The 14,180-nt window shown below is 43.2% G+C and overlaps 1 protein-coding gene across 1 annotated transcript in view; it reads left to right on the top strand.

Moving 5' to 3' along the window:
• The first annotated feature begins 130 nt into the window (after positions 1-130).
• The window catches only part of unc13a (unc-13 homolog A (C. elegans)), an 80,352-nt gene continuing 66,302 nt past the window's right edge, over positions 131-14,180 (top strand). Inside the window, exons 1-7 of the mRNA XM_063202061.1 lie at positions 131-152; positions 6,756-6,785; positions 7,527-7,626; positions 10,830-10,947; positions 11,769-11,892; positions 12,801-12,871; positions 13,142-13,196. Coding sequence (XP_063058131.1) covers positions 131-152; positions 6,756-6,785; positions 7,527-7,626; positions 10,830-10,947; positions 11,769-11,892; positions 12,801-12,871; positions 13,142-13,196 — 520 coding nt within the window. The remainder of the gene's footprint in view (positions 153-6,755; positions 6,786-7,526; positions 7,627-10,829; positions 10,948-11,768; positions 11,893-12,800; positions 12,872-13,141; positions 13,197-14,180) is intronic.

Raw genomic sequence — 14,180 nt, 5'->3', positions numbered from 1 at the left:
CCGCCAAACGCTCAACAGGAAATATTTCAGGAAGATCATTTTTGCTTTGAAAATAAATATCTCCATCCTTTATCCCGACAACGGTTTTCTAGGAGAGGAGAACTTACAGTAACCGTTGTCATTTAGAGAGATGTCACTGCTGTGTGTTGGAGGTAGGTAATTATTACTACTATTGGAAGAGGGTGTGTGTGTGTGATTCTAGTGGGGGGTCCTCCTGATGTCAGTTTGCAGTGTGCTATGCATTGGTTCTAGCTTCACCACAGTGTATTGTTCACGTCCATGCCACCTGTAATTCTGATGGGGTTTTTTGCAGCTGCGTAAGGCGACCCACTGAAATACAATTGTGTGACAGTACATTTTTGGTTTAGGTTTTACGCACGGCCAAATGGCGTTAGGCTATATAACGCGTAATAAAGCAAGGGGTATTCAGACCAAGTCACGACACGACCTGGTATGCATTACGTTGTATCATATTTAGGTGATGTCCACTCATTGAGAAGACGCACTATAGCTCCACTGTTGAGGAGTGGATACAGTTCAGGTCTCACCGAGGTTTCCAAAGCCAAACAGGTGTGTGCATGCATGCTCACACAAGCGGCTTTTGGGTATTATGTGGTCGTGTCATGTGCAAAACTTTCAATAATGGTTTCTTTAAATGCCTCCGAATATATATCCTCACCTGGCTGTCTAAGAAGAAATCTGATGTGAATTGTCAACAGGTTGATTGATTTAAATGCATTTACCATTTTTGCAAGAATAGGATTAAAAGTTATAGGTAGCCTACTCTGTAGTTCAGTTGGTATTTATCTGACTGGCATAGCACTGCAATACCCAATTTCTAACTGGTTATATAACTGGTTGATGTTAATTCTATAATTAGCTGTTCTTTCATCAAGTAGGCTGTGTTAAGTTGTACATTCATCCCCAAAGAGCAGAGGTGGTCAAAGTAGAAGGAGGCTACATGGTGTAGGCCTAAATAACACTAGCACAAGATACTACATTGTGATTACACCAGTTATTGTACCTAATGGGGTGGCTAGACATTTGCCAAAAAAACCCTAAAAACCTAAATAGAAAAAGCCCCAAATTGAACCAACCAGCGCAGGATCAGTTCATATGCCGTAGACCAGTTGCTCAGTGAAATTACTTGTGTTGGAAAGAAACTTAAGCATGTTTTTACTTCTACTTCTACTCTGGCCACCTCTGCCACAGAAAGGAGAAGGCTGCAAAGACTTATATTTGTAGAAAAAGTTTTCTGGATCAGGCTCAGGCAATCACGATCTCCCTTGGACACTCCACCCACGCAGCCAGCCCTACTCCCGGCATCGTGTCTGGTGCCACCACACTGTAATTAAATAGACAGAGCTGTGCTTTCCCTTCTCCTGGGCATCAGAAAGTGACAGCAAGTATGTGTATCTCAGGGTGTGTGTGTGCGTATCCGTATCTGTATCTGTCTGTGTCTCTGTCTCTGTCTGTCTTTGTGTGTGTGTGTGTGTGTGTGTGTGTGTGTGTGTGTGTGTGTGTGTGTGTGTGTGTGTGTGTGTGTGTGTGTGTGTGTGTGTGTGTGTGTGCGCGCGCGCCCAGGCAGGGATGGCTTGTCTCAGCCTTCTGGAGCCTGCACAGATGCAAGGGGTTGTGGACGGCAGGCAGCCCACACATAACTGGTATGCGGCCAGACATTTGGCCACCCCCTCTGCTGTTCACAAGCCTGTAATCACGGCTAACCTGCTGCTGATATGCCAACCAGAGTTGCATGTGGGTTGTTGCTGGTTAGATAACATTGCACAAGTAGGAGTAACAGCTGTGCATGGTGCACACTTCTAATGCTGCTTGGCTGTACTACTTACCCAAATATTATTCCAAGGCTATGACTGAGAGACATGGAAGGGTGATGAGAGCATTACATGCTCGACCTTAAATACCATGTCAGAGCTTTGTTTTGAAGTGGCTGCTTGACTCTAGACACACACTGCAAGCAATGTGATCAGCAAGGTGTTTCACCTGAACATGATTTCAAAGCTACGACTGAGAGCTATGCAAGAGCTGTGCTGAACTTGAAACACCACAGGTGTTTATATATTAGAGCTGTATGATACAGTGGCTGCTTAAACCTATACTCCCACTGCACGCAATATTACCAGGAAGGTGTAGTAGACACACCTCTACGGATTGTTATTACCATGTGCTGATGGGCACTTGTTCTTTATCTTGTATGTCTTTGTAGAGATACAGTACCTAAGGTTAAATGTAATTGTCAATACATCGTTTCATATGGTTTGGACACTCAATACCTCTCTTTTGTTTTGATATCTTGGAGGCTCATCATATTTTTTATCAGCAACCATATTTTTGCACTCAAATGTCTTGGGAACTATACGTGCATATTCAGTAGTGTGAAAAAGAATAGGTCCTGTGGTTAATGGTCTAGGAATAAAAAAAGACCATTAACATGAATATATTGTGATCTGAAAATGTCCCCAATCTAAGTACACAGGGATTTATTTTCCAAAATCATCTTGAAGTAGTACACCAGTGGCACATTAGAAGTAAAGAGCATTGAGACTTTACACTTTGCACTTTTAATTGTTTCACAATGATGTTCTGGCTATGAGTAGGCCATAAAATATGCTATTTGTTCGATTCAATCATATCTCGTATGACATTACATTACACAAATGTACTTATGTGGTGTATGTTGGATGTTCCCAAAGCCTTTCCCCTGTTGAAAAATAGATGTGCCACCATCTCTAGATGAATGTTTTTGCTTGTTTGTTTTCATTTGTTAAATTAGGAAGGTGGTGCTACATCGATTTTCCTGTCATGTGTTACCACATTTGCAAAATGACACAGCATTGACTCTGCACTCCTTTGTTTTAGCACCATGCTAGTTGGATTTCAGTTTTATTGGGGATGTAGAAAATTGTGATTTATATTAAGTCCACATGCTGCACATATCCATATAGGTATTTTTTATCAACAACTTTTTCTTTCAACCATCTGGTGTGATGTGTAAGCTTAACGACTGAGAATTCAGTGGTGAGCATGAATTTGGGTTCGCTGGAGCCTCTCCATTCAGATCGGTGACTGCTTTGAAATGAGATGTGAGAGCCCATGCGATTTTTCTGAAAACCAGCCACTGACTGAACACTGAACACTGTGCCTCTGCGCCACAGTCACTTTGTATTGAACGAGTAGACCCTACAGCTAATTAATTTGCAGAGGAAAATCTGACTAGAGGGACCTGTGTGTGTGTGTGTGTGTGTGTGTGTGTGTGTGTGTGTGTGTGTGTGTGTGTGTGTGTGTGTGTGTGTGTGTGTGTGTGTGTGTGTGTGTGTGTGTGTGTGTGTGTGTGTGTGATTTTATGTATTTTTATGCATTTTATACTTAATGAGCTCCCATCAGTCAGGAACTGTTTAAATAGCCTTTTTTTCAGTGCTGTGCGGCCTCCCTGCACATATGCCAAGTACCTTTCTTCTAAACTGACAAAAATGCAAATACACACACACACACACACACACACACACACACACACACACACACACACACACACACACACACACACACACACACACACACACACACACACACACACACACGTGTGCACAAGCGCTACCTACTCACATTATCAAATTTGCACGCATACAAATACAAAATGCCACCACAGAACCAAACACCATGCATACAACATAACGGAGCATGAGTGCACATATGCTAAGCTGCTACCCATGTATCCCTGCAGACATGCACATGCACATCCCCCTGTTTTCTACAAATAAAAAGAAACCCTCAGCATTCTCCTCTCTCCCCACACACAACACAGAATCCCCATCCTCATACTGTATACACACATGCCTGCTAAGACAACACACACACACACACACACACACACACACACACACACACACACACACACACACACACACACACACACACACACACACACACACACACTGAAAGAGAGAGAGAGAGAGAGAGAGAGAGAGAGAGAGAGAGAGAGAGAGAGAGAGAGAGAGAGAGGCCCCCTTCCTCCTCCTCTGCCTCTCCCCCCTCCAGACTCCTCTGTCACAGTGAAGTGGTTATTTTTAGCAGGGGGGGAATGCAGCGCGCTCGCTCGCCCGCTCAGCCTTCGCTCGGCTGCACAGTCAGATTAATGGAGCGGGAGGCAGAGAGATGGAGAGCCAGCACACGTGCACACTAGCCACATGGCAAGGAGGGGCGAGCGAGGCAGGGAGGGATGAGAGAGAAAGGAGAAATAGAGAGAGAGAGAGAGAGAGAGAGAGAGAGAAGAATAAGGGAGACAGGAGGAGAAATAGAGAGGGAGAGAGAAATGAGGGAGACAGAAGGAGAAATAGATGCCTGAGAGGGAGAGAAAAACACTGATAGAGATTGTCACTAGATGTAGGCAGGGGTGGTGAGGAAAAGGGGGAGCGGGAGAGGCAATATTGGGAGCCGTGGAGGTGGAGGTGGAAGGGATGCAGAGAAACATGGCAGTTGCTTTAGGGTAGCCCTCATTGCTGGCCCCTGCCCCTGGTTCAGTATTGTGGGTCAATCAGATGCGAGGGCTGAGGGGGAAGGCGTGATCCTTCTGAACCAATCAGAAGAGGGCATTTGTTTTGGTCGTCATGGTCCTGGCTGTTGGAGCATTCATCTGACGCGTGCCTTAACAGATGTCACTGGGGCGAGAGAGGGCACGGATGAGACCAAGGCTCCATCCTTCACCCAGCCAATCATCAAAACCCCTGAAGCAATTCATCTGCCTTCAGTGAGGCCTTGCCTACGGCGCACACTTGATTCACTTTCAGCTTTTGCTGAGATGTTCTTGCTCTTGTGCATATCAACAAGCATGGTGGTTGCATCAAACCAGTGGCACGTCAACATGAAGCCTTTTGGAGCAAATCCATGAAGAAGCTCTCTCCCTCTCTCCCTCCTTCCCTTCATCCACTGACAGTAGGTTTAGTAAAAAAGGGGGATGTTCACTCGCCCAGTGGCCCCAAGGAAAAAACGAATGCTCGCTTTATTTAGTGGAAGAAAAGCCAGAAGATGATCAACATGCGGTTGGGGTTTTCTGCCGCCACAACTGCCGGTTGGGTTAGAATCAGCGGCGGCATCGGGGGGGATTAAGACAGGGGCTTTGAATGTCTCTCTCTCTCTCTCTTGCTCTCTCTCTCTCTCTCTCTCTCTCTCTCTCTCTCTCTCTCTCTCTCTCTCTCTCTCTCTCTCTCTCTCTCTCTCTCTCTCTCTCTCTCTCTCTCTCTCTCTCTCTCTCTCTCTCTCTGAATGTTAATAGGCCCTTAACCAGGGGGATGCTCCGCTTTCCACTCTGCTTTGGCTCTATGAATTATGAATGGCTCTGGTCACCACACAGAGGCTTTAAGAAGTCACACAGGCAAAGCCACGAGTGCTCCTAGACCGATCCTCAAAAGAAGCAGCCACACCACACACCACAGGCTACACACACAGTAACATTTGCTGTGTTCATTTAACACTTAGATGATGTGATACCTTCTAGAGTGTATGTATAATTATTTGGTCCCAGAGTAATCTCTCAGTGTTTAATTAACACAGCATTTTATGTACTGTGTAGCCATCCGTCCCAATATTGTTTGCCTTTTTTTATTATTTCATGTCTGCTGCCATGGAATTTTCAAAGCTTTTGGTTTCTTTGTTTGGAATTATCATGGCAGCGCAAGCCTGTAGATATCCCCAGAGTAAAATATGCATGGGCATGAATCTGTGCATTTGTTTTCTATTTGCTGTCCTTTCTGAATACCCTGAGTACTGAATGCAGTATTTTTATTTGTCTTGTATCTGGGAGATATCACAGAGCTGCAGAAACTAAGAATGCCAAACAGTTTGTCACATCCATTTATGCAGATTTGTGTTGTTGAGATTTGTGCATTCATCCACTGAAATAGTTTATGCTTGATTTGAGAAAATTGAATTCACCTTGCCTGTCTGATCTGTTACACCACGTTGCCAAGGGAGGATTGCAGCTGTTGGTTTGGAGTTGCATGTTGGAAATTACATCCACCAGATTTAATACGGCACAATGTTTTTTTCTGCTTGAATACAATGGTCCCAAAATTGTTTTAATGGTGCATTAACTCCTTACAGGGGTAGTGGCATTTCAGTCATTGTGTTTGTGAGGCTCCATCAGCTAAAATAACAAAGTGTAAAATTAGGTTTTAGTGTAGTTTGTGTCATGCCTAAAATGGCTAAAAATGACTTAAATGACTGCATTACAACCAGCTGCTCATGCCTAAATGCTGTAGCATATTCTGCTTTGTGGAAGATGTAACTTTTCCCCTTGATCCACAGCTTGTCAATAACATTGCAAACAAACACTGATTCTTAGACAGAAGGCTGCAGTAACTTATTGGCAAGGATGATGACAAAAGTAACATTGGAGAGCAACATATCCTCAGAGAGTAGCCTAGTCAAAGTAGAGTGCAGTCCAAGTAATGAAAAAAAAATACTTTTGATGATTTGTTGTTTGTGTGGTCAGGAAACAGTTTAGTCTCAATGGCCCTTGAGTGTGATGCAAATAACGATCTTCCAACAAACACACTTTAAAGGCAGTATTTCACTTGGTCTTTGCCAGCTTAGGAAGGGCACTGAACCACATTGTAAAACATTGTAAATAAAATGTACTTACTTACTTACATTGGCATCAACAACACAAATGTAATTTATGTCTGTTCTGCACTATACTCATCTGAATTGTCTAAAACGTTGTACCCCACTCTTTTTTCCAGTGAAGAAAGCCAAACTTGATGGACCCCAAGGTAAGAGCATCTTGGCTTAAGACCGCAGCCCCATAATGCACACTGTTCCACCAGTGGAACGCTGTAATAGCAGAGAGAGTAGAGAGACTTACTTAAAGAATCTCTGGTAATAGTCATTGAAAAGTTAACTACCACAGTACTACACTACTATGACACAACACAGGGCCTTATAATGCACTACGACTTGGTCATTTCCATTCTGGTAACAGCAAATTTATAGCGCTGTGTCTTAACAGGATTAATAAACAGTTGACTGTAGGCTATATTATATTACATTGCATTGCACTAAAGTGCTTCTAACGTGATTTGTAAACATTAGATATTGTCAGAATGACTATGACAAGTTGTAATGTGCCAGCGAAGACTGATACCACAGCAATGTTGTAATATAGCTTTTTTCAGTAAATGGCAAGTTGTTCCACAGATGGAACAGAGGTAAATGTTGTTATAGGAACAGCTGTTGTCCGTTACAGCACTGTACCTCTGCAGGGGGTTATACTAAGAACATGGTTAAGTCATAATCCAGGTTTAGTTAGCCTACAGAAAGTGGTAAACCAGCTTATAGATATACCTACATGCATCATTTCGTTACGAAAAGAACGCCTCCAGGCTCTTGGATGATTTACCCCAACTCAAGGTTAACTTAACCTGGTTTATCACTTCATCAGCTCCTTAGTATACCCCCAGGTCTACCATGCTCCTCTGACGATATGTTTGTGTTTTGTTGTTGATTTTCTGCAGAGAAATTCAACACCTACGTCACCTTGAAGGTGCAGAATGTGAAGAGCACCACCATTGCGGTGCGTGGCAGCCAGCCATGCTGGGAGCAGGACTTCATGTTGTGAGTCCTCATATTCCTTTACGTCTACCTCATCATATTCATTTACTTTGCATTGAGTCTTTTTTTAAAATAGCACTACATAACATTATATTACAGAACACTTAACATAGGCTACACTTTACAGTATATGACATTTTGCTAGTTATCTGAACTGTTGTGCAGAAGTGTAAGAATGTTTGGCCAAATGACCCAATGGTTATAGGAATGTCATCTCAGTTTCGAGAAATTAGCCAAACCAATCGAGAAAAACTGTAACACAATACTGCATAATACTACATACTACTACTTCACTCACATTTTTAATAAATGAAGATACACTTAAACGCAATACTACTTGTGACATACTGTTTTACCTTGCATTATATTTTCACACTTAGCTCAAACTTTTCTCCATAACAATTTTATAAAAGATGGCATGAATAAACTATAGATGTGTGGTATTATTACGTTATTACATTGCATTACAGGACAGAAATATATGAGTTGTATGTCAATCAGGGTCAATGCATAGTTAGATTAGATTTTTTATGAAGAAAAGAAGGGTCTTTTCTAGCTTCCTGAAGCGCGAAAGAGATGACCCTAATGTTGTAGCATCTAGTAGCTTGTTCTGTCATTGAGAAACAACAGTTTGGACTGGGATTGTGATGTGTGAGGAGTATAGCTAGCTACTGTACCTTGAACACTGTTCATGCCTGAAGATTGTAACATACTCAAAGGGACAGAAGTCTTTATTATATCGATAAGTAGTGGCCCTTTGAGATTTCTCTAAGCTGAAGAGCAGAGTCTCCCATGGGCTCCTCATCCCATCACATACACTCTAGGGCTGTAACGATATTGTATCGAACCGAGAAATTGCGATACACAGAGTCACGATACTGTATCGCAGGCATCACCAATGTGGTGCCTGCGGGCGCCAGGTAGCCCTCCAGGAGCTTCTGATGTGCCCACCAAGAATGTTAGTAAACAGTGACCACTACAAGATTTTAGTCACAGTTAATGTTTTGGCAAATTATCATTCATAGTATGATTTGGGAATGATTTCAATACATCAGAGGTAGCGATTTGTAACAAACAAGTAGCCCGTGGGTAGCCGTTACTAGCCCTCGGGTAGGCCTTGGTAGCCCTCTAGTATCCCTCAGACCCAGAAAGATTGGGGACCCCTGCTGTATCGTGATACAAGAAGGCAGTATCGTGATACACCTTTTCTACGTTTTTTTTACCATCAGTCCAGAAAACAACCACATGATATGAAGTGATGGTGCTTCCACGCTTCAAATCATCATCATTATTATATTTTAACTTTCTAAAAAATATTGGTAGCCTCTTGTAACCTATTCTACCTACAAACTATCATAGTTTTAATTCATAATTTTATTTAACAACATTATCGTGGGGTGTATCGAACCGAAGGGGATAAATCGCGATACGAACCGAATCCTGAGTTGAGTGTATTGTTACAGCCCTAATACACACTCTTTCTTTCTTTCTTTCTTTCTATCTTTCTATCTTTCTTTCTTTCTTTCTTTCTTTCTTTCTTTCTTTCTTTGTTTTTTTTTTATCTATCTATCTATCTATCTATCTATCTATCTATCTATCTATCTATCTATCTATCTATCTATCTCACATAAATTTGCTGTAGGTCTCCATGACACTGGGCAAAGCCACTGTGAATGCTGAAATAGTCCTGTTTTGATCTCGTTGGCTTTGAATAGCGAGCCCTCTAGTCTCAGGTGGCTGAGGCAACCCAGTCCCACGGTGCCTGAGGAGAGAGTGTGCACTGCACTGCGCGCCTCATGGGGCTCGCTCTGGCTCTCACTGGAGTTGGCTCTGGCAGTGCACTCTGTGTTCACTCAGATGGTGCAATACTTACTGTAAAATCCTCCAGCTCCACTGTGACTCCGGCGAGTTTAGAAACACAATTCCTGCATGTCTCAGCTGGGAGAAAGCATTGCATGCACAATATGTGTGTTTTACTGCAAGCTACGTTTCTCTGTCTAGACTTGCTGTCCGCAGACACTATCCCTACAGTGTGTTATCAGAGGAGCTCACAAGAGGCTCAAATCCTATTGGCCACAATTCCCACTATTTTTCACCTCATTTTCAGTCATTGCGCTTTGTACTTGCATGTACTAGAATCTCCACCACAGACTTTGTGTCACCCAGTCATATACTGTACGTACTATGTGTCCTTGTGTTCAGTGACTGAGTATCCTTTCCCCAGGCTGTGGGATATTTTTGACCACTGACCGCAGTTGATTGACCCTCATTTCTGAGAAATGACAGATGGCGGCATTCTGACAGACATGCACTTGACAGACAAGTAGCTTTGAGCTATATGCAGTGTTTCATTGTCGTTTTCTCCGTTCTTCTCATCTTTGAGGTTCTGTCACTTTGATTTGCCTTTCATATACTCATTATAATTTTGTCCTTTGGAAGTACCTACTTTGTTTTGTGATGCTTTTATACACTGACTTACACTACAGTATCCACACTGTACTTTTATGTATTGTCCTTTGTATTGTTGATAAGCCCATTGAACTTGTCCTAATACGAAGCACTTTCCCGTTGTGTAGTTGCTCGAGTTAAATGAAATAAAATTTTGATTAATTGTGCAGCTACTCTTGAGCCTGACTCAAACTTCACTACTATTGGCCCGATTCTCGACTGAAAACCCCCCTTATGACAACTGGTTGAGCGTTACCCCTCAGGACCATCACAAGCGATTGTCGGGCAAGATTTCCTCATTGTGAGCGACGTTCTAAGATAGAATTTTACCGGTTCAAAGAGTCACCGATCACAAATCGTAGATATCCAACAGTGTTTGACATTTACGACTTGAAGCAGAACGTCGGGCATTGTCTCGCGTGTTTACAATCAGGGATAAGATTGTCAGTTGCGGGCCCTACCGTGGCCTAACAGTACTCATCTGCTATGCGGCCGACCTGGGTTCGATTCCCGGCCCGGGTCCTTTGCCCTTCTCTCTCTCCCCACTCGCTTCCTGTCACCGTCTTCACTGTACTATCACAAATAAAGTAAAAAACAACAGCAAAAAAATTCAGTTGGGATCAGTCTCTTTGTGTGTGCGCCGCAACCCAATGCCAAAATCAGACACTAAATCGGGAGTCATGTACTGTAGTTTGAGCCTGGCTTCACTCCCTCTCTTCCCCTTGCTAATACTCGACCTGGTGTTGTCATGTCCTCAGTGAGATCAACCGTCTGGAGCTGGGCCTGACGGTGGAGGTGTGGAACAAAGGGCTGATCTGGGACACTATGGTGGGCACCCTGTGGATCCCCCTCCGCAGCATACGCCAGTCCAACGAGGTACAGATGGCACTGCCAGGACCCTCCTCCTTCCCTTCCCTCCAGGCCGACGCAGCTATCCTCTGCTTGACCTCCTATCAATAACGTGCTAGCTAATGTGTAACAGCCTAATGCATTCTGTGAGCCAGAGTATCTCTCTCTCTCTCTCTCTCTCTCTCTCTCTCTCTCTCTCTCTCTCTCTCTCTCTCTCTCTCTCTCTCTCTCTCTCTCTCTCTCTCTCCCTCTCCCTCTTCCTGACATGATTGGAGGAAGCAAGGACGATGCAATGAGACTCTCACATTGCAGTCTCCTTGGAAGCGCATTTGATATCTTTCCAAGAAAGATTTTGTTTATCTTAATTAGTTTTCACATCCACGTACAATAGATATATGTATACATATCAGGGCATGTATATGTACATTTACATGCCCATGGGCAACCGTCTATAATTCATTTGTGCTTTTGCTTTGTTGTATCCTTGCTTCTCTTTGCATCCTCCTATCAAGTTAAGACATGACAGGTCCGCTGAGATGCTGCTGTCGGTCAATAAGAATGATTCTGGTGTTAGAATCTAGTGTGCTGCCCAGGGGCTGTGTCAGGTCTTTATTTCCTTGTCAAGCAGTGGCTCTGGTCTGTGTGACGCACAGACTTTCAGCGTCCTTAAGTGCCACCTTCTGGATTCACCCGTGTGTGTGTCTGTATGTGTGTGTGTGTGTGTGTGCGGCATGTGCGTGCACGTGTGTGTTTGTGTGTATATGTGCTTGTACGTTTGTGTGTGTGTGTGTGTGCGTACGTGTGCGTTTGCGTGTGCGCGTGCATGTGTGTTTGTCCTTGTACACCAGGAGGGGGAAGGAACATGGCTGACCTTGGACTCCCAGGTAATCATGGCAGAGAACGAGATCTGCGGAACCAAGGACCCCACCTTCCACCGCGTCCTGCTGGACACACGCTTCGAACTGCCACTAGGTGTGTCTCTGTATGAGATAGATACGAGTAGATAGATAGATAGATAGATAGATAGATAGATAGATAGATAGATAGATAGATAGATAGATAGGTAGATAGATAGATAGATAGATAGATAGATAGATAGATAGATAGATAGATAGATAGATAGATAGATAGATAGATAGATAGGTAGATAGATAGATAGATAGATAGATAGATAGATAGATAGATAGATAGATAGATAGATAGATAGATAGATAGATAGATAGATAGATAGATAGAAAGAAAGAACATTGGTTTCTTCTGGCCACACGCTTTGAACTGCCACTAGGTGAAACCAGGACAAGGCTGACACTTAATGCCACTTCTGTGTCAGACCCTGAATGGCAATAAAAATGTGATGTGACAATCGGATTCTTTCAGCAATTTTATGGATTTTTCTTCAGAGGAGTCATCACACATTCAACATCCAAAGCACTCAGATTCTGCAGCCAAACAAAAGCTTCACTCTGTCACTGCCCCTGCTCCACATAGGGAAAATGTTTATACAAATGAAAACGTTTACAATACTTTTATAGGAGTAGCATTAGATAATATTCTTGTGTGATATTCAATATATGTAGACGATGTAGTTGTTTAAGAGTGAGTGAGTGAGTGAGTGAGTGAGTGAGTGAGTGAGTGAGTGAGTGAGTGAGTGAGTGAGTGAGTGAGTGAGTGAGTGAGTGAGTGAGTGAGTGAGTGAGTGAGTCAGTGTGTTTTTGTGTGTGTGTGTGTGTGTGTGTGTGTGTGTGTGTGTGTGTGTGTGTGTGTGTGTGTGTGTGTGTGTGTGTGTGTGTGTGTGTGTGTGTGTGTGTGTGTGTGTGTGTGTGTGTGTGTGTGTGTGAGACCCTGACTGCACCTGACACCGCACCGCTTCTTTATCTCAGACATTCCCGAGGACGAGGCCCGCTACTGGGCCAAGAAACTGGAGCAGCTGAACGCCATGAGGGACCAGGATGTAAGCCAACCTCCCCTTCCTCCCTCCATACACCATACCACATCACACCACTCCACACACACCCTCTTACTGGTGTTTAAACCTCACTCCACTGCCAGAAGGGACTTGCATCCTTAATTGTGAAAAGAGCTGCCTCTCCCTTCATAGACACATTTGGGGATACTGATCACTGAGTTAATAAGCATGGGGAGGTCGTTGTGTTGCTCATTTAAACGGATGAGTGTCGCTGATATTCTCCTTTCTTATGTGTTGCTTGTGTGTATTTTGCAGTACGGTTATCAGGAAACGCGCGAGAGACCACTGCCAGTGCCATCAACTCAGTGCTGTGAGTACAATCAACTTTGTTTTTAGACCATATTTTTGACCCTTTTGTCTGTGTTTTAATAAGAACAAGTTTGTTTATCTTCCACAAATCTTCATGAATTTAATTATATTTCATTTTGGCCGTTTGGATAGCTTAGCTGAAGGATATCATGAAGTCTCATTTGTGTATGATGAATTTAATATTAAACTTCCACACAACCAGAGGGATAAAGGCGCAGACAGTGCAGTTGAGATGTACACATATTATGTATTCAGAGGCATAAAAACGTATTCAGATGTATGATCACATTATTAAATGTTTTGAACGTGCACAGCGGAGAGTGGTGACGCCCTGGCAAGGTGGGGGCCAATGCACACACACACACACACACACACACACACACACACACACACACACACACACACACACACACACACACACACACACACACAATCACATCACCATGGAGCTACCTTTGAACCCACTCACCCTTGGCCCTAACCCTCTTAGGAGCTGCTGGATAAACAAAATGCATACAGAATGAGCAGGATTCAGTGACTGCCATAGTAATAAATTCCAATTGCACAGTACATTGCTGTGTTAAATCACCATATAGAGTGTATTATCAAATAGTGTGTTAAATCAGACTGTTGATTTAAGACTGAAAATGTGTTTTCTGTGTACTGTACCCTGTGATTCTGTTAAGCAATAGATTTGTGTGCTGTATGAATGGAATTATGGGTAGCAGGGAGGTATGAAGTTATCGTTGTCCTCTCCCAACATGCTGAATTCTTTCAGCCCATCCTTCACTCCATTCTTTCACTGTTTCCTGTTTCCCCTCACATCATCCTTCATACTTTCACCTGTCCAGTTTTATATTATTTCTGACCACATCCACCTGTTCTTTCACTACTCAACACCAGAGGTGGAAGAAGTACTGAAGTTGTGTACTCAAGTAAAAGTAGAAGTACCCTGCGAATAAATTACTCAAGTGAAAGTAAAAGT

The sequence above is a fragment of the Engraulis encrasicolus genome, chromosome 6 (assembly GCF_034702125.1).
Source record: "Engraulis encrasicolus isolate BLACKSEA-1 chromosome 6, IST_EnEncr_1.0, whole genome shotgun sequence".
Lineage (NCBI taxonomy): Eukaryota > Metazoa > Chordata > Actinopteri > Clupeiformes > Engraulidae > Engraulis > Engraulis encrasicolus.
The sequence above is the reverse complement of the archived record's forward strand: the minus strand, read 5'-3'. Positions and strand labels throughout refer to the sequence as shown.